Source organism: Pelodiscus sinensis, chromosome 9 (genome assembly GCF_049634645.1).
Source record: "Pelodiscus sinensis isolate JC-2024 chromosome 9, ASM4963464v1, whole genome shotgun sequence".
Taxonomy (NCBI): Eukaryota; Metazoa; Chordata; order Testudines; family Trionychidae; genus Pelodiscus; species Pelodiscus sinensis.
Window position 1 is genome coordinate 43,799,826 of NC_134719.1, and position 27,981 is coordinate 43,827,806.

The 27,981-nt window shown below is 41.5% G+C and overlaps 2 protein-coding genes across 10 annotated transcripts in view; one reads left to right on the top strand and one right to left on the bottom strand.

The window, feature by feature from the left end:
* FNDC7 (fibronectin type III domain containing 7) overlaps positions 1-27,281 on the bottom strand; it is a 30,748-nt gene extending 3,467 nt beyond the window's left edge. Inside the window, exons 1-13 of one of the 7 annotated variants that reach the window (XM_075936655.1) lie at positions 26,210-26,608; positions 23,756-23,985; positions 23,235-23,253; positions 21,608-21,865; positions 18,318-18,572; positions 17,135-17,395; positions 15,768-16,025; positions 6,031-6,285; positions 3,724-3,981; positions 2,946-3,200; positions 1,884-2,138; positions 1,303-1,563; positions 25-54 (exon numbers count right to left, since the gene is read on the bottom strand). In XM_075936655.1, the coding sequence (XP_075792770.1) occupies positions 25-54; positions 1,303-1,563; positions 1,884-2,138; positions 2,946-3,200; positions 3,724-3,981; positions 6,031-6,285; positions 15,768-16,025; positions 17,135-17,395; positions 18,318-18,572; positions 21,608-21,865; positions 23,235-23,253; positions 23,756-23,818 (2,428 nt within the window). In that variant the 5' untranslated portion in view covers positions 23,819-23,985; positions 26,210-26,608. Of the gene's footprint in view, positions 1-24; positions 55-1,302; positions 1,564-1,883; positions 2,139-2,945; positions 3,201-3,723; positions 3,982-6,030; positions 6,286-15,767; positions 16,026-17,134; positions 17,396-18,317; positions 18,573-21,607; positions 21,866-23,218; positions 23,254-23,755; positions 26,609-27,198 lie in introns of those variants that run through there. The other 6 variants (XM_075936656.1, XM_075936658.1, XM_075936659.1 and 3 more) reach the window with 6 other exon arrangements.
* Positions 26,625-27,981, top strand: part of STXBP3 (syntaxin binding protein 3) — an 86,674-nt gene continuing 85,317 nt past the window's right edge. For 2 of the 3 annotated variants that reach the window (XM_025189409.2, XM_025189408.2), the window contains exon 1: positions 26,631-26,721. In XM_025189409.2, the coding sequence (XP_025045194.1) occupies positions 26,631-26,721 (91 nt within the window). Of the gene's footprint in view, positions 26,722-27,981 lie in introns of all 3 variants that reach the window. The other variant, XM_025189410.2, reaches the window with a different exon arrangement.

The window sequence follows — 27,981 nt, forward strand, 5'->3', positions numbered from 1 at the left end:
GAAATTCTGAGTGTGTTCTCGTACCCATTCCAACAGAACTTCCAGAGCAGGTCACTAGAATGAAATACAAAAAAGGTGTATAAAAGTTAAGTGTATAATTACAAGATGAAAAAATATCAATTTATATAGTTAACCTAATTGTATAATATGGCCCTATCTCATTACATTTTATTATGTTTTAAAATGTCAAATACATTTGAATTTTTAACATGAAAAACATCACTTTCGTTTAGTGCTTTCAAAATAATTCTAATATGATAGATTATACAGGAATACTGTAGACAGTTTGTTTTTATAAAGGTGGCTCATTAGGTTGATTTTGATTTTAATTAAAAAGAGCATTAAGGTATTTGAAAACCAGTCTACATGAAGAATTACATGAAAAACCAGACTCAGAAAAAAAGCAGAGATTAGTATCCATCAACCAGAACTGATCTCTGAAAGAGTAAAACATGCTGTAAAAAGCAGCTTTGTGTATTTTTTGTCATTCCTTTTCCTCTCCATGTTAATCACTAGGGCTTCGTCTTCACTGGGAGTTCTTTGGCAAAAAATATGCTAATGAGGGACTCATTAGCATAAGTCACAATCACATTAGCATATTTTCTGCCATTTATTTTTGCTCAAGGGGTTTTTACACAAGTAGTAGTAGTGTGGCTGGGGCGGGTTTTGCGCAAAAACCCCATATTGCGCAAGATCCTTATGCCTGTCCGGGACAGGCATAAGGATCTTGCACAAAATGGGGTATTTGTGCAAAAAAAACACCCCTGGTCACACTGCTACTTTTTGTGCAAAAAACCCCTTGAGCAAAAAGAAATGGCAGAAAATATGCTAATGAGATCACAAATTATGCTAATGAGCCTATCATTAGCATATTTTCTGCCAAAGAACTCGCAGTGAAGAACATAGCCTAGCATCCTGACTCAACACACATAGCCCCTTTGCTCTAATACAAATTATTGATGGGGTTGGGTCAAGAGAAGTCCATGTGATTTGAGGTTTCATTTTATTGCCAGCACATAAGCAAAAAAGGTCCTTGCTTTCAAGGCCCTAACCCGAAATGCCTTTTAGAAAATCATGTTGCAGACTATAACATATTCTTTTTGTGGGTTATGTGTTCACTCGGTATTGGGATAGAAAACTTCTGCTCCATGCTGGATCTTTGTTTCCTCTTATTCTGCAATATGCATAGACACAACTGCATGTTAGAATTTGGTGCTATAAAAGACTATACATTACACTAATGTGCATCTAACAAAACATACATAGGATATAAAACATGAAAGGACTATAATGAAGTTTTACCTGAATATATTTTTTTAGGGCAAAACGTAAGCTTTGATCCTCTCTCAGGAACTGGAGAAACTACTACCGTATAGACATCCCCACACGGTATTTCAGTGACATCACAGTAACTCAAACCTGAAATGGGGGTACAGGTGAAGTTGCCTTTTGACCCATATAAATCTGTACTATACTTTATCGACCTTGCAGAAGCTCTCCAGTGTATGCGGATGCCATTATTACCCAATCTATATAATTTCACCCCAGAAGGGCAGCAGGCACCTAATAAAGAAAAGAAAAAAGACCGTCTAAACTACAGATTATATTTGTTCTTGGAAGGAAACTATAAGTCATCTTAACAGATTTCACACCTGATACCTACATTCTAATTACAAAGGCTCACCATCTTACATAGAGTCAGGGTAATTTTATGAGGCAACGGCGGGGAATAAGAGAATGAAAATCACCTTCAAACTAGTATTTAAAACAGGGAACTGTATGGCTTTAGCAATTTCTTCAATCTCACATATAATCTTACTATGAAAACAATCTGTCTACTATACTGCAATTTTTCTTTTTAATTCCATCTATTGTTTACATACTGGAAGAGTAGTCTTGATATGTGCAGTCTGAGGTCAAACCACTTTCACTAATCACTTGCAGTGACACGGTATAGTTGGTAGCACATGTAATGCATCCCAGGAGACAGTGGTTTTGGAGAGTGTGGCATTTGATCTGTCCTTTTGGCGATTCCAGTGTTGTTACATATGTCTGTGCACCAGCCCCAACAGACCAGCTGATATTTATTATGGACTGCATGACTTGAGTTACTGTCATGTTAGTAGGGCAGCAAGGAGCTTAAAAGGAAACAAAAATGGGAGGTCAACTTTATTGTATTCACTGAGGTTCTATGCAGATAGTGTTGTAAATTATTTTGTTTTAGAAATAGCTTTTTAAAAATTTATTGAAAAACTGCCAGTTTTGTCATCCACATTTTTACTGATCTTAAGGCCTGATCCAGCTCTTGTTGAAGTCTGTCTTTTCATTAACTTTGGTGGGAGATGTGTGAAGCCCTTAGGAAGAAAAATAATCTTAATAGCCATTAAAAAAAGAAAACTAAATCCTTTTTAGCTAATGTTACCAAAATAGTTAGATATTAAACTTCAGCATGCCCAAGTAGCTAACATCTAATACAAAAAATACCAGGATAATATAAATGATTTATTATTTTTTTAGCCATTGTGTGACAGTTGATAACCCAGGATCATTATGTGAAGATTGTTTCAGCTAGTAGATCTTGGTAATAAAAATAAATGTCTACAATGCATCATCAGAATCTCAGTGGTTTTGTCATTCACATTAAGGATCGAAGTGCTGACAAGAAAGCCATGCATTGCATAAAGAGATTATGCCAGTGTATCTTAATTAGTAGTGACTCAGGAAACATAAGTGCTTGTATTAGGGCTTATCAACAGGATGCAGCTACTAAAAAGTAATGATTTCTCTGTCATATACACACATTAAAGCTGATGTCATTCCAGAGTAATACATGTAGATACACTGTGAAAAAAACACACATGGACATAGAGAGACACACACTTAGCACAGTATTATAAATATACGAAAAAGGTTATACTTTCAATTACATATTGATCCCCACATACCTGTCTCTAAAGGGACACTAGAACTAGGTAAGCTCTGCCCTGCTGTTGTACTTGCCACAGCACTAATAGAGAATACTGATCCACAGGGAAGATCAGTTATGCTACAAGAATTTCCAGAGTTTGTGCAATGCCATAATCCAGTTTCTCCTCTAGCAGTAACAGTGTACATAGCTTCATCATTATTGGCTTGCCAGTGCACACTAATTATGGAAAGATCATCCTTTGAGATGTTTTTTATTTCAGGACTGCACGGAGCTGAAAGATTTAGAATGAAACAGTTTTTAGATGCGTTTTCAGTACATAAATTCCGTTTTACATTGTTTACAATGTCAGTAACTGCAGATTATAATAGATATTTGACAAACTAAGATTTAGTGACATTCTATTTAATAATTTTTGACTAATTTGGAACAGTTTATGAGCATAAACTTTAAAAGGGTTTAATAGGCAAAAACTCTTGAAAAACTGAAACGTTAAGGTTTTGCATACAAAGATATATATGGAAATCAAATCTCATTTTCAGATGTGCTGATTACCTAACGGATTCCAATCTCGTCACTTATTAAAGTTCCTGGTTATGAATGTAGGAATCTTATCTTAGGCACCCATTTTTAAAAATCTTGATTAGATTTTCTTTTTGTTGTGACTATGGATTATAATAACTTTACTTAGCACTCACATTTTTTTCTCTTTCAAAGCAAATTAAGACTTCTATCTAGTAACTACAATGAAAACAACTAATTATTTTGCATGATATGTGAAAAAAATAACCTTATACCTGTTGCCACATATTTGGAACTGCATGATGTATTGCTGCCTCTGATTTCATTGAAAGAATACACAGTGATGTTATATTGTGTGTTACAATGCAATGCAGACAGGATGCAAATTGTGGCAGTGTCATTACACAGTACTATACCAATCCCATCAACAGCTTTTGTTTCATACATTTCAGCACCACGGACAGGAGACCAGACAATCTCAACTGTATTACTGGATACAAACACTGGGTAAAAGTCGCTGGGGCAACAAGGTGCTAAAAAAGGCAAAACAGAGAGGAAATGTCAACAGCACTAATGAACTGAAATATACTAGATATTAAATAGGATAGTGACTTGTTTACACAAACACCTCTTATGTGAAATCTCCATTATCAAAAAATGAATTATGTTCTCCACATTGAAGTCCTTCATTTATCCAAAACTTAATCTAGCCAAATAAGTGACATGTCACACATCTTATCTGGATAAAGAGAATTCTGTTGCATACTCTTTCTATAATAAAAAGTAGATTCTCATGTTTTTAAAGCAAGGGTGGGCAAAATGTGATCTGTGGGCCGAATCTGGCCAGCCAAACCACCAGTCCTAGCCCACCGCCACTCTCCCTGTGGCCCGGTGGGAGCCTCCCAGGCATCCTGCCTGCTCCGTGCCTGCATGCCACTCAAAATGACCAGCTATGGTGGCCATGTGCCCTGCATGCTGCAAGCCCCGGAGAGAACTTTGTGTGATGCCCCCACACCCAGCACAGTCTTGCAGCTCTCGCTGGCTGCCTGGGCCATGCTTGCTGCACAGGCAGTGCACAAAGGGCTCCTGCTCCCTCAAGAGACATGCAACAAGCACACGATCCCCATAATTAGATGCTTTGAGCCTGCCTGAGGGACCTGTCGGGCTCCTGACTGAGAGCTGCCTAAGGTAAGTGTCTCCCACCCAGAGCCTCCATCTGGCACTCTTCTCTCCCCACAACCTTTTGCCCCTGCTCTTGCACCCTTGCCCCAGATCACAACTCAAACCCATACTGCCTCCCAGACGCTGCACCTCAATCCCCTGCCCCACATCATAACCCCCTCCCAGATCCTGTACCTCCTCCCACACTCCTTCTCCAGGTCAACATCCTCTCCTGTAGCCATATTCCCCACCCCATTCCTCTGCCCCAAGTTATAACCCCCTTCTTCACTCAAACTCCCTCCTAGACCCCTCCTGCACCTCAGTGTCAACCTCCACCACCTCCGCTAATATCATGGAAGAATTTAGTCCTTGACCATGTACCAAATTCTTGGAGTGGCCCCCCATCAAAAATTATTGCCCATCGTTGCTTTAAAGTCCTTACAATAGCAGTTAGTAATAATCCATTTGAAATAATACTGTACTCTTATGTTGAACCGTCTATTTTAGGTTCTCCAAAATGTACAAGTCACTTAACTAAGAATCATATCCAGTATTTTCTCATTTTATACATGGTGAAACAGGCACAGGGAAGGTTAGGTACTTATCCAAGATTACACAGCAAAGCTATGGCAGAACCAGGATTAGAATCCACATATCTTGATCCCAGTCCTATGCATCCCCATTTTTGAACATGTTTTAGAATGATCAAATGATCAAGCCTTTTAATTTATAAACTGGTGTCAGACTTGACTGATAAACTGAGTCAAATAAACATTGGCTACAATTTAAACTTTAACCCTTTTCTGTTTAAAAAAATATCTTTTCTAAAGTACCGGTTATCATTAATTAGGGCTGGTCAAAATTTTTCATCAACATTTTTTCCAATGGAAAATTGGGTGTCTTAATTTTTTGTGACAAAAAAAATTCTGCATACATTTTTGACTTTTTGTTGAAAAACTGAACACCAAACCTTGGAAAAAAAATTTCCATGAAAATACCACCACAGTGCCTCATGCTCCCATTTGCCTTTATAGACCAAGTTCTCCAGCCACTCTACATCTCCCACAACACACCAGGAACAGGGACTTTGAAGGTGTACTGTAGTAAATCAGAAAAGAGAGGAGAATGTGGTATATTATGGAACATAAAGTCCAGCCAGGGAGCCTAGTCTATACAGGAAAATGGGAACATTTGGCATTGCATGACAACTTCCATGGAATACCAATGCAGCATTTCCAAATCTAAACTTAAAAATTTTCTGCACAAACTTATGGGGTAGCAGTCAAGCATTTTCAGATTTCAATTTCTTGCCAAAAGTGGATATTTTCTTCAGGAAAAAAAAAACATTTTCCAACAAGGTCTGTTTTTAATACTACTAAGAGAATCACCAAATATATTTGCATAAACAAAGTGCTACTTACCAGTAGTATAATTGAATACATCCCCTAAAGGACTTTGTCCTGCCTTGTTATATGCAAAGACACTAATGAAGTAGGTGAAACCACAGTCTGATTGGAACTGGCACTGGGTATGTGATGTGTTGCAGTGTACTTCCAAGCCATCATCACTTTTCACAAAAACCACATAATAATCTCCAAGATCTACATTAGACCATGACACTGACAAATCACCAGGACTGTCCTCTTTGATTGTTATACTTCCTGGTGCACAAGGGACTGGGAAATCAAATTTAAAACAGAAAGGGGGGAGGAAGGTTACAACTGTACTTCCAGGATTTTATTTAGGCAACATTTTTACTATACAAATATCGATGAAAGATACATAGAATTTGCCTGATATGTTTAGTTTGAATAGCTAGTACATGTCCAGTTTAAAAAAGATCAGCTCATCTGGATTTATAAGGATACTGAATATGTGGTTATTTTAATATGTCACTTGTACACCATAGCTACGTCTAGACTGGCATGATTTTCCGGAAATGCTTTTAACGGAAAAGTTTTCCGTTAAAAGCATTTTCGGAACAGAGCGTCTAGATTGGCACGGACGCTTTTCCACAAAAGCACTTTTTGCAGAAAAGCGTCTGTGTCAATCTAGACGTGCTTTTCCGCAAAAAAGCCCCGATCGCCATTTTCGCGATCGGGGCTTTTTTGCGGAAAACAAATCTGGGTTGTCTACACTGGCCCTTTTGCGCAAAAGGACTTTTGCCCAAATGAGAGCAGCATAGTATTTCCGCAAGAACACTGACAATCTTACATGAGATTGTCAGTGCTTTTGCGGAAATTCAAGCAGCCAGTGTAGACAGCTGGCAAGTTTTTCCAGAAAAGTGGCTGATTTTCTGGAAAAACTGGCCAGTCTAGACACAGCCCATATGAAAATATGAGTGTGTAAAGAGTAAAGGCATGAACAATTTACAAAACTTCTGTAGAACAAAGTACACATTATTTCAGTCACATGCATGAAAAAGATCCCATGTTAAGGGCCACACATAAGTGGCCGCACAGGCATTATGTTGTATTTCAACAAGGAAGCGGAATATCCTATATTAGCAATTTGTGGGTTTGGGTAGCATTCAGCAAAATGGGTTGAATAACGGTTGGCAAGGGATGTCCTGAATGCACGAACACCTTGTGTAACTGCCCCAGATGAGTTGTTGACTTTGGTCTTTTTGCTTAGGTTTCATTTTATGGCAGCATCCAAAATAACCCTAACAAATAAGTATCATGTAAGAACAACGAGAAGTCCTGTGGTATCTTAGGGTATGTCTACACTGCCACCCTAGTTCGAACTAGGGTGGCTAATGTAGGCATTCAAACTTGCAAATGAAGCCCAGGATTTAAATATCCTGGGCTTTATTTGCATGTTCCTGGGCACTGCCATTTTTAAATGCCCCGTAGTTCGAACTCCCTGCTCGCGGCTACACGCGGCATGGACTAGGTAGCTCGAATTAAAGCTCCTAATTCGAACTACCGTTACTCCTCTGCACTTGTCCAGGAGGATGCCCACTGTCTCCCGCCCCTGGCTGGCTCCTGGGAGCTGGGGGACTGGACGGGGGACAGCAGGATGGCACTGGCTGCCCGGCTCATTCTCTGGCCACTGGGTGAGGGGCAGCGACTGCTGGCAGGCCTGGCTCTGGCATACATTGTGGCCAGAGTCTATCCCTTTAAGGGCTCCAGGGCTGGAGGAGAGAACAGTTTTCCTGGTTTGACCCAGAGTGGCCACCAGAGGAAACTGGGAAGGGCTGGAGGCCCCCTATTTTGGAATAAGTGTCTACACAGCACTTATTTTGAATTAGCTATTTCGAATTTGGCGTTATTCCTTATAGAATGAGCTTTACCAAATTCAAAATAAGCACCCCGCTATTTCGAATTTATTTCAAAATAGCAGTTTACCTATGTAGACGCTATTCAAGTTAATTTGAAGTAACAGCTGTTATTTTGAATTAACTTTGGTGTGTAGACAGACCCTAACAGATTTATTAGTGCATAAGCTTTTGTGGGCAAAGACTCACTTCGTCAGATGCATGTAGTGGAAATTCTAGAGTCAGGTATAAACATACAGGCATAAGAAAAGAGTTCCAATCAAGAGTAAGGCTAGAGACAACGAGGTCAATTCAGTCAGGGAGGATGAGGCCCACTTCTAGCAGCTGATGTGCAGGTGTGAACACCAAAAGAGGAGAAACTCCTTTTTTTTTGTTTGCTATCTATTCAGTCTTTGTTTAATCCTAAGGGTGAAAGCCTGCTGTCATTTCTCAGTCAGACTCCCCTAGATTGCAGGAAAAACTGGACAGTCCCTACGTAAAAAAATAATCGGACACAAATCAGATATCAGGAATGGCAATACACAAAAACCTGTAGGAGAACACTTCAATCTCCCGGGATACACAGTAGCAGATTTAAAAGTAGCCATCCTGCAACAAAAAAACTTCAAGAACAGACTTCAAAGAGAAACTGCAGAGCTACAATTCATCTACAAATTTGATACCATCATTTTAGGATTAAACAAAGACTGTGAATGGCTAGCTAACTACAAAAGCAGTTTCTCCTCTCTTGGGCTGTGTCTGGACTACATGGCTCCATTGACAGAGCCATGTAGAATAGGGTTGTAGGCAAAGGGAAATGAAGTGGCGATTTAAATAATCGCCGCTTCATTTTAATTTAAATGGCTGCCACACTGAGCCGACAAGCAGCTGATTAGCTGTTTGTCAGCTCAGCGTGCTAGTCTGGACGCTCAGCGGTCGACATCAAAGCCCTTTGTCGACTGCCCCGTTATTCCTCGTGGGATGAGGTTTACCGGGGCAGTCGAAAAAGGGCTTTGATGTTGACCGTGGAGTGTCCAGACTAGCGTGCTGAGCCGACAAACAGCTGATCAGCTGTTTGTCGGCTCAGCGCGGCAGCCATTTAAATGTAAATGAAGCAGCGATTATTTAAATCGCAGCTTCATTTCCCTTTGCCCAATAAAGAAATCTACATGGCTCCGTCGACAGAGCTATGTAGTCTAGACATACCCTTGGTGTTCACACATCCACATCAGCTGCTAGAAGTGGGCCTCATCCTCCCTGACTGAATTGACCTTGTTATCTCTAGCCTTACTCTTGATTGGAACTCTTTTCTTATGCCTGTATGTTTACACCTGCCTCTGGAATTTCCACTACATGCATCTAATGAAGTGGGTCTTTCCCCATGAAAGCTTATGCTCCAATAAATCTGTTAGCCTATAAAGTGCCACAGGACTTCTCGTTGTTCTTGCAGATTCAGACTAACATGGCTACCCCTCTGATATAAGTATCATGTAGTTCATTGATTTAATAACACTTTCCCTTTCCCTTCTTGGTTCAGGGGTTTATGCTGCAAGCAAGAAATTCGGTATAATGGTGCCTCTCTAGCTGGGAATAGAAATTTGTCAATCCTGCCATCAACCAATTTTGCATCTTCCTCCTTCTCCTCCTCTTCATCAGTGTTTGAGGGAGGAATGTGAATGAGTAGTCAAGCAGCTGATTAATTGATAAGCCTACCCCCTTTTGCTACCTCTGATACAGAGGCAGCAAGAAATGATAGAAAGCAGGAGATGGTGCTGGGAGGAGCTAGCTTAAAAGCCAGTTGCACCAGCTCCGTAATGCCACCTGCACGCCTCCCCGTGCTGCTGCATCTATTAGAGGCACCAGCGCAGGAGTAGGGCAGAGACTGCTTAGCAGCAGCAGCCCCTGTCAGTGGGGGAGGAGGGTCCGAGCTCCCCAAGGACAGAGGCTGCTTTGTGGCAGCCTCTCCCACCCTCTCACCCCCCTGCAGCCTCTATCCATGGGGAGCTCATCCCCCCTGCCATAGACAGGGGCTGCGGTGACCCCATGTTGCTGCCTGTATATCAGAGGTTTTTTAAAAAAATTGGTTTTTAAATGGGCTCCCCTCACAGACTGACTTCTGCCTGGCACCCCACGCTGCTGCCTCTGATACAGCTGCTCCCCTTGCCTCCCAGGTACTATAGAATCGCCAACTAACTACTAAAAATCCATGTGATTAGTCAACTATTCTATTGCCCACAATCTAACATCCCTAGTGAGACAGCACACAAAAGCCCACTCAAGGCTCCATTGTGGTCAGCAATATACAAACAGAAAAATATGGTCTTTGATGTAAGTGATCCCTGACAAAAATAACAGGACTACTGGAGGTCAGACCTGGGTTTGTTGGCAGAACTTTATAATACTTTGTATTTGACAGCATATTTCTGAAGAATTTTAATTCACTTGTGGATGGGTCTCCCAGGCAGCGGGGTTCATTTGTGCTTAGGTCCCCGTGTTAGCTTGGGGCCTGGGGTGTAGGACTTCTGGATGCTTATCAGAGTCTGTTCCTTCAGTTTGGGGCGTGGCCCCAAGAGTCCAACTTCCTTCTGGTTCTCCCCCTTTGCACCTGAGGGAGGGGTTGGAGGCTTATGTCCTCCTGCGGCCAACTCAGCAGACAGCTCTGGCTCAGGTCCTACAGACGGCAGAATCTGCTCCTGCCTGTTTGCTGGTCAGCCTCTAACTGAGCCAGGTTCCCTCCATTTATTCTCCCTCCAGTCCTGGCATTGGCTGCAGGTAAAACAGGGTGGGGCTGATTGGGCAAAAAGGCCTTGTTTAGCCCCTGCACTGCCAGGCCCTCTTCTCACTCCCTCACACCACTTTTCTAATATGCTCACATTAACGCACAAAATGAGCTCAATCTAGTTAAAGACAAAGGGTAACATGAAAACATTCTACAAATATATTAGAAGCAAGAGGACAGGCATAAGAATCTTGTGCAAAATGGGGGTTTTGCACAAAATGGAAGCAGCTACACTGCTTCTTTTTGCTCAAAAACCCCTTGCGCAAAAAGAAACGGCAGTAAATATGCTAATGATGTCATGACTTATGCTAATGAGTCCCTCATTAGCATATTTTCTGCAGCAAAAACTTGAGTGTAGACAAAGCCTTTGAGTATTGTGTCCAGTTCTGGGCACCATATTTCAGGAAAGATGTGGAGAAATTGGAGAAGATCCAGAGAAGAGCAACAGAAATGATTAAAGGTCTAGAAAACATGACCAATGAAAGAAGACAGAAAGAAGTGGGCTTGTTTAGTTTAGAAAAAGAAGACTGAGAGGGGACATAATAGTCATTTTCAAATATCTAAAAGGCTGTTACAAGGATGAAGAAAAACAATTGTTCTCCTTGGCCTCTGAAGACAGGACAAGAAGCAATGGGCTTAAATTGCAACAAGGGAGGTTTAGGTTGGACATTAAGAAAAACTTCTTAACTGACAGGGTGGTTAAACACTGGAATAAATTGCCTAGGGAGGTTGTGGAATCTCCATTACAGGAGATATTTAAAAGCAGGCTGGATAGACATCTATCAGGGGTGATCTAAATCAGGGCTAGTCAACACGCGGCCTGTGGGCCGCATGCGATCCGCCACGGTGCAGTATGGGTTTACACAGGGCTCAACACTTGGCCCATGGGAAGGAACCAAAACAAAAAGGTAGTCAATATAATGGTCTTCTGTTGATATATATGTGTGTTAGTAGTTAAATTCCTGGACTGTCATTGCTCATTAAAAGTGCTGTCATATGGGTGGAAATCGGGTAACTATTGCATTTTATTAATATCAGCAGAACTGACTTAGATGGGGCCCGTGTGTTGTGTAGGATTGCATGAATCTTTGTATTCATGTCCGTCAGTATGAAAGAAGTTATTTGCATATATATCTGCATGTAGATGTAACCACACTTAAGTTGCGACCATTGGTATGTACTGTGAGTATCAATGTGTCCCCCAAGGCTTCCAAAGTTGAGTAGCTTTATCTAAATGATGCTTGGTCCTGCTTTGAGGGCAGGGGATTAGACTTGATGACCTCTCAAGGTTCCTACCTGTTCTAGTATTGTATGAATCTATGATCCTAGAAGTCTTACAAACACTCCTTTGCAGTACATTAGGGTAACATGTCATCATTATAAACTGAGGCACAAATAGGTTACATGATTTCCCCAAGGTTGCAGAGCAGTCATGAGCAATAATTTTTAATGGGAGACCACTTCAAGATTTTGGTAAGTGGTCAAGGGCTGCACTTCTGTGGAGGGGGTGCAGGGTCTGGGACAGTGGGTGGGGAGTAGAAGGGAGCTTGGGATAGAGAACAGGGGTGCAGGAGTGAGTGTGGGGTCTGAGAGGGAGTTTGGGTGAAGGAAGGGGTTATAATATGGGGCAGAGAGCTGTGGTGCAGGGTCCAAGAGGGCTTATGGGTGCTAGAGAAGATTCTGACCTTGGGAATGGGTGTAGAAAGGGGTGCAGGATCTGGGAGGGAGTTGTGATCTGGGAGAAGGGGGAAAATGGGTACAGAGGGTTTGGGCAGTGACGTAGGACGGGAATGGAGTGTTGAATCAGGGAAGTTGTATGGGTGCTAGAGAGAATTCTGGCCTGAGGGAGAGTGCAGGAGGGGGTGCAGTGTTTGGGAAGGAGTTGTTACCTGGAGGAGGTGGGGAGAGGTGATACAGAAGTTTGGGTGATGGCCTGGGGCAGGCAGTTAAGGGTAGAGATAGGGTGGGTTTCCAGAGGTAGGCTCTAGCTGGGAGGTGTTTACCTCCCAGTGGCTCCCAGCCAGCAGCTCTGCAGACTCCATGCCCATGTGCTAGGTGAGCTGCTCCACGTGCCTCTGCTCCAGCACAGACAGGGAGGAAGGGGGCTTCATTCACTGTCCCTCCCTTGAGCAAAATTTCTCAGCTCCTATTGACTAGAAACTGGCCAATAGGAACTTGGGAAATTTACTAGAGAGCGGGAACAGCGTGGGAAACTTTCTCCTCCCTGCCTGGCTTGCAGAACAATTAGCAGCTTGCTCCCACTCTGTAGTAAGGGTGCCAGCAAGGCAGCTGCAAGCCGGATTCGGCAGCTTGGTAGGCTGAATCCAGCCCGATAGCTGCCTCTTGCTCACCCCTTTTACAGAGAGAGTCTATGACAAAAACAGGAACAGAATACAGGTGTCAGACTCATAGTCTTGTGCCTGAACCACAAGATTATCCTCTCTCACTCAGTATGGGGTAGCTTGTACACCATCTACTTATGCTCGGCAAATTCTCCTTTTACTTCCACCAGTTTTAGACTGGTGTAACTCTAGTGACTTCCTTGGAGTTGCTTCTGATTCTCACTTGTATAAGAGGAAAATCAAGCCTCTTGTATCTGCTGACTAAATATGCCATTCTTATATTAATCCAAAGAAATAAAAATAAAGTGAGCACTGGATTCAGAGGGTGTGAAGTTATTGGATTTTAATATAAACATGCAGATCACTGTTGCACTCCCTGTTGTGTGTTTGCTCCCAAATTCTGGGCCGATTGAGGTGTCTATTGAAATCTTATGCTTATCTGCTTCTGTTTATGCAACTCATATGCCTATATTATTGTTGTATGTGATATTATGAATGGTGGCTCTGTACTGGTATTTTAAATGTTTGCTTCTGGCGCTGCACATGCGCTGACCATGCTGCGTGGCTGCGCTGGCTTGTAATCTACTTGCCACGGGCAAGTAGATTACAGTAATTGTTGAGCCCTGGCAGAAGGTATTGCCCACCTAATGTGAGGGATGGCTACTCAGTGAATAGCTGTAATTCATGGACAATGGCTTTTAAGTTTTGCCATTCAACACCTAGGCTATGTCTAGACTGCCCCCTCTTGAGGAAGAGAATATGCAAATGAGGTGAAGTGGTGAATATCACCACACCTCATTTGCATACTTAATGAGCCACCATTTTTGCACAAGGGGCTTTTGCGCAAAAAAGAGCCGTTTACTCTTTTTTGCGCAAAACCCCCCTCTTGTGCAAGAGCCGTTCTGCCACTTTTTTTCAGGAAGAATGGCTCTTGCGCAAAAGGGCAGCTCATTAAGTATGCAAATGAGGCACGGCAATATTCACCACCACCTCATTTGCATATTCTCTTGTGCAAAGGGGGCAGTCTAAATGTCGACCTGAGGAATTCAGCTGCAAACCTGTAGACCAGCAGGTATGCCATGGCTGTTTGTCTAAAAAAGGACCATGGATAGGTGACTTGCTCATGTGACAAACTCCATTTTGGGAGGTACCATCACACAGGAGAACAATGGAATTCCCTCCACATGAGCAAAATTATAAAAGGGGACTTAGGGTTTCTCCACATTTGTCTTCACCCCTTCTCTTCACTTCACTGCTCTTTACTTGCTGTGGACAAGAGGCCCAGAAGGATTTGTTGACCTATCCTAATCAAAGATGTACTCCAGAGACTTTTAAGATAGCAGAGATGAAATAAGCTGCTAAAAGCCTGCATCAGGAAATGCGATTTCTTTAACAATTTCTACTCTCAACCTTTTCTTTTTTAATTAATAAACCTTTAGATTTTAGATTCTAAAGGATTGGCATAGTGTGCTCTTTTGGGTAAGATCAGAGGCATAGATTGACCTGGGAATGTGGCTGGTCCTTTGGAATCAGTAGAACCTGTTCAGATTTGGTGAGATTGTTTTTCATAATCTCTCATCTGGGTAAGGTGCAGTGCTGCTTGTGATACAGGTAAAGCTAGAGTATCTTGCTTCTTGCTGGCCAGAGTGGCAGCTGAAGTGCTCTATGTAACTCATTTGGTGTCTTATAGAGGAGGACCTCCAATCTTGGGCTGTAAGTAGCCTTGTTTCTAAGCAATTTGCTCTAATTTGACCCTCTCAACAGTGCCCCAGACAACTGTCATATTACAGAGAACAAGAGTGAAATTTCGTACATAAAGTACAAAAGTTTCAGAATACACACTATTAAGTGCCACAATAACATGATAGCCACAGAAACAGATGGTTTTTTCAACACAAGGATTAATTTTCTTATAAAAGAAACACAATATGTTAATATTTAACAGGAGCAACAGAAACTCCATTGGAGGTAATGAAGAAGATGCCTATAATATCCCCTTCACGAAAGAACTTGAAACCAACCCCCCCAAAAGAAGATGATATAGGCTAAAAAGGGGTCATACTCAGAGAAAGGGATGAACTGCTACTAATCAACCCATAAGGAAATTTAAATTGACTGTCCCTGGAATAATCACTGGGTGGGCAATGGTGGTAAAACAATGCCTGCCCTTTTCTGGGGAGAAATCCCCAGGAGATGCAAGAAGCCAGGCTAATGAAGATACGTGCAATTTGTATCATCTGTCAATATAAAATTGCTGATTGCCCCAAACTTTCAAATACATAATAATTGAAAAGCTAGAGATAAAACAATATGTTTATAAAAACACGATGGAGCAGATTCTTCTCTGTGTTACTTTACTTTGGTAGAGATACTTGAGATTTATACTGGTGTGTCTTGGAACAAAATACAATTAAATTTATTTTAAAAATATTTTTTCCATAAAGTAAAATGCAGCAGTGAAACAGTGTTTCAGTGCACTGTTTTATGGATACATTAGTACTTAAAAGAATTCTGCAATGGACTACCAGGAGGAGGCAGTTTATATATATAATAATGAAATCCTTTCAAATAAGATGTGAGTGTAATACCACGTAGAGGGCAGGCATTGACAGTACTTAACTGTTCTGAAATATCTTACTGAATGATTTGTAGAACACATTCCCCTGAGACAATTTAATATTAAGCTAAAATGTAGGTAACTTTTGCTTTCTTCTCTGATTTCTTGGCAAAAAAGAAATAGTATTATGAGTTATACAACAGTTGTTTTAGCTCACATACCAGTTCTTAAACTCACTGCGTCTGTAGGTTTACTGGATCCCGCACCATTATTTGCTACAACATAAACAGAGTACTCAGATCCACAATGGAGTGAAGCCAAAGTGCAGGAAGTGGAAGATGTGCTACAGTTCAGATTGGAGGCTTCACAACTGGCTGTCACACTGTAATTTAAAGTCCCCTCTGTCGGCATCCAAGAAACAGTGGCTCTCAAAGCTCCACTATCAAAAGCAACTTGAATATCTGATGGTGCATGAGGACCTACATTATTTAGAAAGAACTGTAAATACACTTATGCTACCTCTAAATTACCGTAGAAAGTCGACCTAAGTCGACCTTCAGCTATGTGAACAACATACGTCATTTTACCACAGAATCTACACCAAGTGGGGGGGGGGGGGGGCAATGGAAGAAACTCACTCATCAACTTCACTTACTCTTCTTGTCTGGGGTAGAGTAGAGCAACTGCAGAGCAATTTGCGATTGATTTGGTGGGTCTTAACTAGACTCACTGAATCGACTACCAGTGGATCAAATCTCAGAGCATTGATCTAAGGATGTAGTGCAGACACAGGCTTAGTACAGTAAAACCTGTGTTATCCAGCACGCTCGAGGATTAGGGCGTTCCGGTTATCTAAAAATTCTGGTTACCTGAGGGTCCCATCAACCTACGAAAAACTAATGGACAATAATAGTAAAACTCAAGTTTTTAATATTGGTAGTTTTGTAGTGTGAGGCAGTTGGTCTCTCATTTCTATTTTGAGTCAAAGATAATTAGTACTTCTCAAATAAAAAAAATGTTAAGCCAATCATAGTAAACCAAGACAGGCCTGTGCACCTGAAGATGTGACAGTATTGTGGCTGGGGGCATTGCTGGTTAACAAAGTTTCCTGGTTAACAGAGTGCCAGATAACAAAAGTTTCACTGTATCTGGCTTGTTATAAAGATGATCCTCAACCAGTACCTGGAATCCAAACATCCCCAAATTTTGGAAAATGTTACATCCAAGCATAGACCCTAATTTTTGTGGCATAGACCCCAAACATCTTATACCTATTACAGTTATACAGAACTTTTTAAACAATTGCTCTGATATTAATATTCAATGGAAATGTTTGTATTTATATAAATATTAATGGACATGTCCTATGCTCTTTTTCTCAGTTTTTGGTCTGGCAAAACCTCAAGTGAAATCAATAGTAGATGTGCCTAAAATGCACAGTTTATAAAATTTGGCCCATATCCTCTAGAATATTTCCTGAGCCTAGAACTGGCATAAATTGCTATACCTCCATTTGAACAATGTCTCGTCAAAAACACACATAACTTATAATTTTATACTAAGTTTGGTTCAAGAAAATAGTTCTTACTTGTTATTTGGTTGTATGTAAAATCATCTCCTGGTATTCCATTAACATTCCAGGCATGTGCCTTGATGGTATAAAGAGTTCCTGGATCTAGACTGGTAAACACCAAGGAGGTTTGGGTGGTGTTCTCTTTCATCATGCTGCCTAAACCATCTGATCTCATGATGGACACAGAGAATCCAACTGCCATATTTACAGCTTCCCACCTCACCACTATGGAGTCGTAACTTGGAGAACTTACAGACAGGACTGGTGCAGCCAAGACTGTTAATTACAAATATACATTAACTATTGGGATTTCCATTAATAGCTGTGCTGTCTAAAAGTTAGAAAAGTCAAATTCAACATAGGGTAAACAGAATCAACTATATATGCCATAAAGAGATTTAAATATTTTATTGGTACTGCTTTATATTCTTCTCCCTGTGAGCCTAGACTATCAATTGACCAATTGTCTAGGCTTTAGAGAAAAATCATAACTCGCACACTTAAGAAATCTATAAAATTTACTCAGTATAACTTATCTATTCATAAAAATGTTCTGATTTTAAGGCCCAATCTCAATGCTGGGCCCCACAGGCAGACTGGGAATCTCTGATTCCATTTCTAGTCTTGATGGGACATTAGATATATTAGACTTTATCATTAGTCCAGGCCTGAATACTGCTCATGTTGAGTCAAAGCCAAATTTTGAGACTGTCCAAATGTGAGTGATAAATGCAATGTATTAGATGGCACAATAATCTATTAACTGAGTAACCACTACATGCATGGGCCTATGTCTACTTTCACTTAAATAGCACCTTCCACTCAAGAAGGGTAAAGTTTTTTGAAAAATTGAGACTTTATGTCATGCTCCACATTATATACAGATGAGAAATGAAAGTATAGAGAAGTTAAGTACAGTCGCAGAACAGAGAACTGAATTCAGAAATCCAGTCCCATGCATTGCCCATGTGGCCACTACATATATATACACACATATATATTGCTGAACACTGCAATGACGATATATTCAATATTAAAAAATACAAGATTGCACTAATTCCTCACCAGTAAATGCCTGAATTATTTTTACTTTCTGTACCGGAATTGTAAAAGATAGAAAATTCCATGATCCATATGCATATATATTATGCACTGTACAGTAGTAATATGACAGTTGCTATATAAAATCAAAAGCTACCTGTCTTTGCTTTCTTTGAAGGTGAAGGCAGGCTTCTTCCTCCAGAGTTGATAGATCTGATGGTAATTTTATACAGTGTAGCAGCCTTCAGTCCTGTCACTGTACCTGGTGAATTTATGACTGTATTTTCAATTAAAGATTCTCCATCCTGTGCCGTCAGTAGATAACTAGTAGCCCCAGGAACAGCTGCCCATTCCACTGTGATACTGTTGCTCAATTTTGAATAAGCTTGATCTATAACAGGTATCTCAGGTGCTAAAAATGAAATTATGGTAAATTCAAAATCCCTAATCATGTTTAAATATAATGACCTCTGCTGTTAGGTGCTGAGTACATTGAGCATTTTGCAGAAGGAGCTCAGGACAACCGGGATATAATTTCCTGGATACTTCTAATTTTACATGTGTAAATCAAATAGCAAATTTAAATCGCGTACAAATATAATTGGTTTAATTTGTGCCATGAAACAAAAGAAGTGTTTGTTCAGTGTCAACTGTGCAGTTAGAAATGAAAAACTGCATATATTTAGCACTGATGATATGCAATTTATATATATCTTCAGATTACTCTTCAAAGGGAAATAGTGGTACATTAACCAATTCATCTGGTTTGACTTTGGAGAATGGTTGCTTTGTGTAGTCCCTTGGGTAGTTCCTATCCTGCAAATTTGTCATTCATCTCTGTACCTTACTGACTAATGGTGCTGGGTTTTGGTCTCTCGAAATCTGAACTATATCAACTTTATTTTATCTAATCTAATGTAATCCATCATGTGCCTAATGACAAAAACCTGCCAGAAAATTAAATATTTTAAAGGCTTTCAAAAGTGGTCCAAATTAATCATTGACTTCATTAGAGAAGCATCAGCGATAGACTTGGCCTCGCATGGCTTCAAGTCACCAGAATATTGTATAGTCTCTTCCCCCAAGCTGATTATCTTTTAAATTGAAGAAGAGGAGATGCTAAGCTACCTAGATATAACACTCCCAACCAAACTTCAGAAATCAGGAATTTGGGCCTTAAATAAGTACATATAGCAGGTTCAACATGTTATAAGGCTACAAAAGAACAAAAAGAGCAGGAAACCTCACAAAATGGATGGAAGAGATCCAACTGCACTAAATGTAAAGTGAAAAAAAATCCAAAATGGAAGCATGCACTTGGAATACAACTACCATTTTCAAGGCAACTAACCTACTAGTTCAGAGACTTTGGAAGCATTCTGGGAATAATATTTCACAGGTATGAACTCTTGAACGAGGGATGTTAGTGACTAGTCAAGTAGCGACTCAACTAGTTGCTCCGCCTCCCCATCCCTTGCTGTGTCTGTCAGAGAGAGGCAGCAAGGGTTGGAGGAGCAGGGCCAGAGCTGAGGGGAACTGGCTTAAAGCTGGTTTCCCCCAGCACTGGCTCCATGGGGGACAGCGGAGGCAGAAGCACAACAGGAAAATGGCTCAAACCATTCCCACTGCTGGCGCTTCTGCTTTTTAAATGCACAAGAGCTCTCCGAGACTCTTGTACATTTCAAAAGCAGTAGTGCCACAGGGAGCATGGGGTGAGCAGGGACTCAAGCGGTCCCCACTCACCCCATGCTCTCTGTGGCACCCCCCATAGAGGCAGCAAAGGGAGGGGGACAGGAGTCTGTGCTGAGGAGACCCAGCTTAAAAGTCAGTTCCCCCTAGCAGAGTCTCTGGGGTGCCGCCTGCCCCCCCACTGGCTCTATCAGAGGCAATGTAGGGGATGGGTGGGACTGCTGGTGGGCTCCCCTGTGATCAGGGGCTGTTGCCACCAAGCAGCCCCTGTTTGCGGCAGGCAGAGCTGGCCGTGGGCAGGGGCTGCTCAGGCAGCAGCCCTTGTCCATGGCTAGCTCTGACTCCTGTGAACAGTGGCTGGTGCCAGAACAGAGGCTGCTCAGGCACCAGTCCCTGTTTGTGGTGGACAGCAGGGGTGGATATACGGCAGGGCGAACGGGGCGGCCGCCCTGGGCCCTGCGCTTCAGAAAGCCCCGCGCATGCGCCATGGCGCCACTGCGCATGCGCATGGAGTCACTGAATGCGCATGGAAGTATGCTGCCCGGGGCCCCGCAAAACCGTCATCTGCCCCTGGTGGACAGGGCTGTCAGCTGCGAACAGGGGCTGCTGGATTCAGCGCAAGCTTGGACTGAGCAGTCCTGGCTAGCACTGATTGCTGCTGCTCTGCATTTTAAATGTAGTAAGAGCCCAGCAGTTTGGCTCCAGAGTCCGCAGGAGCCAGGACTGCTCATTCCAAGCTGGAGTTGGCTCCTGGACGTACCCTCAGTACAAACTGTATCGACTATATGATTAGCCAGATAACTGCATTTTAATATCCTTATCTTGAATTATAGATCTATTCTATTAGGCCCAAAGATTTTTTTATTTAGCATTAGCCATTTCCCTTTTTCTTCCATCTGTAAAAATTACAAAAAAAACCCAAAAAACCCATACACCTCAATCCCACCCTTTATTCTACATTTAAAAAAATACTGTGCAATTTAAAATTTAAATTCAATCTATGGGAGTCTGACTGAGTAACGACAGCAGGCTTTCACCCTTAATTGGGGACCAATCTTGCAAAACTTCCACATAGGGAATTCGTATTCAAGTAAAATGGAGTCACGTGACCCGGGGACTAGCAGGAGTAGATCCATAATACATTATTTCAGAACTGCATTAAAGAACTTTAAAATAGTATGCCATTTCTTCCATGACTGAGGTAACCAGGTGGGGAATAATTTTCAGGGTAACCATGACCATGAATTTAATTTTAGTAATTTCCTCAATAAGATGAAAATTTGCTTAAAAGAAACAAACATAATTTAGTTTTTCAGTTAAAATTTTTTAAAATAAATTTAAAATGATTGATTTAAAAAACCCTAAATATCAGTTATGAAACAGGGAAAAGGGAACACTGTCTATCTAGGTTCTTCTTATGTCTAAGGCTGACAAACTGTAAAGAATAAGATTATAAATGGAAATAAAAAGTCAGTTGTTCACATGTATATGACTTCACTTTTGTGTTCTCCAGTTAAAAACAAGGTGGCTGATTTTGAAAGTTGTGATTAGGTGAGCATTGCCACAAGGGATGCGTGCATACACACACAATTGAGAGAGAGAGTTGAACATGCTTCCTCTAAAAATGAATGGGGAAACGTCCATGGACTTCAATATGAGTAAGCTTCAGCTCTAAAAGTAAAATAATATATGGAGGGTGAAATCTTGGCCCTACTGAAGTTAATGGAAATCTTGCTTAGCAACCCATGCCATACTAACCTGTTAATTGCATAGTCTGTGCTTCCGCCAGGATAATTCCATTCTTATCAATGGCTTCCACTTTTACATTGTGAACTGTGTTGGGAGTTAGTGAAGTAAGAATACCGACAACAGGAACATCATTGAAATTTGCCAACAAAGAGTGGCCTACTGTGTTGACGGGGGTCGCTATGATTCTGTAGGAAAAGGCTCCTGAAAACTTGGACCATCTGAGATAAATGTTTCTTGATGTCACATTATATATGGATACAGAGAAACCTACAAAAATACCACAGTAATTTTAGTCTTTCAAAGCTGAAACACACTAAATGTCAAACTCGTTGGACAAAACTTTTTGAAATGTTTAAATAGCCTGAGTTTCAGAGGGTAGATTTTCAGCACTTTTCTGTGGAATTCAGGCCTCTTGAAGGGGCCTCAAGAATAACCAAACTACGTAATCCCCTTTGAAAAATAAATTTTGCATTAAACTATAGCTGAAATAATTTTCTTTGCTTATTTCTGTCACCCATTAATTATACACGATATTGTTTTGCAGTGTCACCAATTTTCATGATAATATTGCCAGGCTCATCACCATTGCTATTTTACTAAAGCCTGGCCTACTGGAATTTTCTGAATTCTTGAAAATCTCTTTAATTTAAAAAATAGTTTCTAGTTCTCATGGTTGCAGAATAAAAGATGAAAGTGTGACTCATGTATACCCTATGGCTTAAAAAACAGAAGGCAAATAAAAAGAAGGCAACGTTTTGTGGTGGGTTTTTTTTTTAATCTCATATTTTTTAGATCACTACCTTGTGATTTTTTAACATATGATTTTGGCAGCACTACTATTGTTTACATATGGATTTAATAATCTTGCAAGTGTATGCCTAATCCTTTACCATTCTGTGCATGGAAACTACTTGGACATAAATGTAAGTTCCACACACGAAGAGCTTGCATGATCAGGCCTGCGATTTGTAAAATCTCTAACTATGCTGACTGCAGAAGTAACTGTCCAAATATTGTAGTAAATGTATAGTAATATGTAATGGTTAAGACTCTAGAATATTGTTATATATATTAATATGTACTGCCACAATGTATACAAAATGGATGACTTGTAAGAGCCCAATCCTTCATTCCTTGCTCAGCCAAAACTCACACTGCAGTGAACAGAAGTTCTGGGTGCACAAAACCCACAAGATTGAAGATGGAAATTGCGTATGATTTTAAAAATTAAAGATAAAAATGTAACAAAAAGTTTGCTATTTTAAGAGGGACAAAATATCATAGAAAAGCATGTAAACATTGAATAAACTGTGTAGATAATGGCTATAGGCTGAGAAGGTACTATTCAATGCAAATTAAGTATGACCTTAGACATGTTTACACAAAGAAAGTTCATGCAAATGTATAGTAGTACAGGTAACTATTTTTCAAAACAAGTTTTTAAATAAATATTTTATATGAAGAAACATGTTCCTTTACATTTGCTGAATCTGATTTCAGTTTATTTAAGAATGAATTTTTGTTTGCCAACTTACTAGAATTTAAAAATCAATTTGAATTAGTTATCAGGAATTTCTATGTGCCTTTAGTGTCTATTTAAAAATAAAATGGTAAAAATACCTTTTAAAGACTTTACCTGTGTTAGCTGAAACAATCTGAAAATAAAGATATAGAACATTAGAATCACAAATTAAAAAATTATTTTGGGAAAAGGGAGAACATCTAACTTTTAGCAGTAATGACTTCTGTAAAACTGTATTTTGTGATCATTGCATATTAAGGTGCAATTTTACTTATATATTCAGTTTATTTAATATGCAAAAATATATGGAGTAGTAAGGTGAATTGAAAAGACTGTTACTGATGGGATTTAACATCGGTATGCAGCTCATATTACTATTTCATTATCCTTTATGAATCTGGCTATTGATTCACAAGGGAAAGTTTGCAGTTATTGACAGACTTTAAGACTGTGTTCTTGAAATGTAAGAATGTAGTGTTCCACCTGTGGATCTGTTAAGAGTCCAGGAAAAAGTAACAATATAATATTTACCAAAATATAATAGTAAACAATAAGAATAAACATCTTATAAATATGTCGCTTTTGGTTTATTTTTAAAAAGGACATGTAAAAATGTTTAACAAAATTGAACTCACCATTTCAAGATTGATGAGGATAAATCCACTAAATACCAAAAATTTCCCTTTTACACTGGACATCTTGTTGGCCAAACTTTTATTCCATGCTTTGTGTCTGGATGTGATCAGTCACATACCCCATAAAGAGCAGCAATCAGCTGACTACAGTACAAGACTAGACTTTGAGACAGTGAAAAGAAATATTTGGCTGTAGCTCCTCCTTCCCAATCAGGCTGGCCTATAAACAGCTGAAATGAATATTCAGTGAAAACATTGCATCCAACCTCAAATGCCCAGAAATGCTACATGGGCAGACTGTGTTTTGTTCTTTCCTCTGCTACACAGTTGTGATTTTTGTATTGCACCTATGCAACAGATAGCCCAAGTGAACTACTTACATTGGAATTTAGTCTTACTAGTTAAAGTTCACTACATATTATTTGAAAATGTTATACTAGAATTAATAATTTGAGGAAGCATCTTTCTAATTCTTTTTTGTACAGTGCACACTGAAGTAGAAATTACTTTCAGTTTGAATGTTCTTGTCTCCAGATTATTATTATAGTTAGTGATATTCAATTCTTTGTTAAAAGTCTGCCCGTATCTTGCATATTTCACTGTGGCAAAGAATATGCTGTGTAGAAATCTATAGCAATTTATCTGATTAAGCTATCTATATACATATTTTAGTATATTGGACAAACTTCTCAGTCACTTCGCCAAGAATCAATGCACACAACACAGAAATTAGACAATTTCACAAAGAAACAACAGTTTCTTGCCATTTCAACCAGACTGGGCATTGTCTCAATGACCTTATTACATGCATCCTGCTTCAAAAAAACTGCAAACACTAGACTACAAAGGGAAGCCTCAGAACTATCATTCATGCTTAAATTTGACACTTTACCAATGGGCCTTAACAAAGATGCTAATTATCTTACCCATTACAAAGGTAGCTTCCCCAATTATCACCCCTAATATCTTTATCTCATAGACACTAACCTCCCCCCCACCCCTCTTCTGTTCTAAAATCTGATTTGTCAATTTTATGTGTTCACTTTTTTTGATTGTATCCCTTTGGTATATATGGTTGTGCCAATTTTCTTTCACAATTTGATCTGAGGAAGTGGGTCTGGCCCACGAAGCTCATCACCTAATAAACCATCCTATTAGTCTTTAAAGTGTTGCATAGTCCTGTCTTTAGTTTCAGCAAGACCAGACTAACATGGCTACATCTCTATTACTATTCTACATTTTAGAGTGTGACTGCCTTTCTGCAAGTCCATTTGTTCAAGAACTCCTCTTAAATGGTAAAAGCTAATGCCACCACATTTGGTATTTAGCTTCCTCTTCTCCTAACTTAAAGCAAGGTCAGGTATTGGTTGTGCCAAGGTAATTGAAAGATCTGGAAAAAGGACTGTTTTCCATACCATGAAAAGGATGAGGCTGCTGTATGGAGAGGCATTATACTAAAAGTGGCCACTAGAGCAGCAAACCTGCAAGGGAAAGTTATCCTGCCAAGTGTCTACTGGGGCCAGCTGTATCAACAAGGGAGTGGCCATAAGTGATGAGGCTCTGCCATCTTGCCTGTAAGCCTACTAAGGCTACATCTACACTGCAATGCTATTTCAGGATACAAGAGTATCCCAAAATAGTTATCCTGCATCTTAACAGCAAGCCCATTATTTTACACTCACTATTCCAATGTCCCTGTTCCATAAAGAGTAAGGGATGTTTCAGAATAGCAGCTTATTTCGAAATTTGGCACTGTGTAGATAGCACCAAATTACAAAATAAGCTATTTCAAAATAAGATATGCAGTTTGAGCTGTGCAAATTGTGTATCTTATTTTGAGCTACAGTGCAGTGCATGTAGAACCCAGATGGGCTGCATGTGGTCCTTGGGCTCCAGATTAGGGATGATACATTTAGTTTAATCGACTAATTGATGGATTTTCCATTCACTAGTCAATAAGCAGGGGAGCCACAGTAGGGTTAGTGACTGGCCCCAGGAGCTAACCTTGCACCAGCTTTGCCCTTTAAAATGTATTAAGAGCCAGCAGGCTCTTAGTACATTAAAAAGACAGGAGCGCAGTGGGGGGCCTCGGCATGAGCTGGGAGTCAGTTGTCCAAACTTGCACTGGGTTCCCCCTGTGAAACTTCTGATTTTTAAATGTGGTAAGAGCCAGGAGGCTCTTAACACATTTAAAAAGTAGAGGTGCAGCCTGTCAGGTGCAAGCTGGGAATCAGCTGATTCCGGGCTTGTATCTGGTTCCCCCTACTCCAGAGATGGTGCTGGGGGGAACCAGCTTTTAAGCTTACACCTGCTCCCCCCCCCCTGCTGCCTCTGATAGAGGCAGCAAGGGGGGGGGGGGGAAGTGACTAGTCGAGGGACAAGTCGACTATCCACTATGCTAATGTTTATCCGATAGTCAACTAGTCCCTTACATCCCTAGCCCAGGATGCCCACCACTGCCTTGGAGCCCTGGAGTGCTGTGCGGTATCACCCCTCCCTGGGCGCCTCTAGCCATTGCGGTGTAGCCAGGAGAAGCAGAGGTCAGAAGGCTGCCCAGCCGAGCGGGCGCGGAGCGGCGGGAGCAAGTGCTGATTGCGGCGCCCAGAGGGACTTCGCCTCCCCAGCTGCCTTGACGCGGTCAGACAAGGCGTCCTCCGGCGGCGGCGGTTGCAGCTGGCGCTGGTCGCACCTAGAGGGCTGCCCGCCTGCCACACGCGAGTTTCGCCAGCGGCCGCTTCACACAGGCACGCGCCCCTGCGACCGCGCGAGAAAGCCGGTAACATCACGGCCCTGGGGGGGCGGGGCTCCGTGAGAAAAGCGAGACCTCGGGTTGCCGAGTGCGGACGGGATGACGTAGGCGGCATGGCGATGGCGTATGAGTGAGGTGGAGTGGGGAAGCAAGATGGCGCCGGCGGCGGTTGGCGCAGCGTCCGGGGAGCGGGGTCTCAAGAGCCTGGTGTGGCAGAGTAAGTCCGGGCTACGCGTGTTCCCTGCCCTGCCCGCGGGCCCCCGCCGCGCCTTCTCCTCAGGGGCGGGCTGACCCGGCCCTATGGTAGGGCCCCGCGCTGTGCGGCTGCGCCGAGCCCGCCTGCCCCACTGAGGGGAGCCCGGGCTGGGGCCCTGCCCTTACTTCTTTGGGGCCTTCCTCCGTGGGCCCCGCAGCCCGCGTTCCCCTCTGCGCTCCCGGGGCCCGCGGAGAAGCAGGGGGCAAGCGTTGGTTGCTCCGGGGAGACGGACTTTGCTTCACTGAACGGGAAACGGCCGCTGGTCCCACCGGGCCTGGGCGGCGGCTGCTTCTCCCTAGTGCTTTGGAGGCTCTGAAGCCCCCGCTGAGCCAGGGTCCCCGGGCAGCGAGGGCACGGGCTGAGCGAGTGGCCATGTTTTGTGGAAGATCTGTCTCGATTTCAGTGATGTCTTTTTTTTTTCCCCACATCGGGTCCTACCTTCACGAGCCTGGGCTGTCTTGTTGATCACTTATGTACGGAAATAAACGTACAACGAGACCAGGTGACTTCAGATGCTGGGAAGTGCCACTGACTTGCACTGACAAGTGGTGTTCTTCTGTGCTCCAATTTGCACTAGTTTAATTAGTTTAGCTTTTGTCCCGATCATCAGTTTTCATTGGAATGTCAAGGAAATAGTTCTGCTATGGAAACTGCAACATTAATATTGTTCTAAGCACAGGATTTTCTACTCTTCTCCCTTCTGTGGTCGGTGGGGGGTAGTTGAGTTAGTCTGTTACAGAAAAAAAAATGGTCTGGTAAATAGTCTCATACTACTTTTTTGTATTGTCGCAAACATTTTGTTTCCAAAAGAAAAATACAGGACTATGTAGCACTTTAACAAGGTGGTTTATTAGATGATCTTTCGTGGGCCAGACCCACTTCCTCAGATTAAATAGTGGAAGAAAATAGTCACAACCATATATACCAAAGGATACAATTAAAAAAAGTGAACACATATGACAAGGACAAATCACATTTCAGAACAGAAGGGGGATGTGGGGGGGGGAGGAGAGGAAGGTAAATGTCTGTGAGCTAATGGTATTAGAGGTGATAATTGGGGAAGCTATCTTTGTAATGGGTAAGGTAGTTGGTGTCTTTGAGCGCTACAGGTAGAGTGTCGAATCTTAGCATGAATGACAGTTCAGAGGATTCCCTTTCAAGTGCAGATTTGAAAGGCTTCTGGAGTAGGATGCAGGTAATTAAGTCATTGAGACAGTGGCC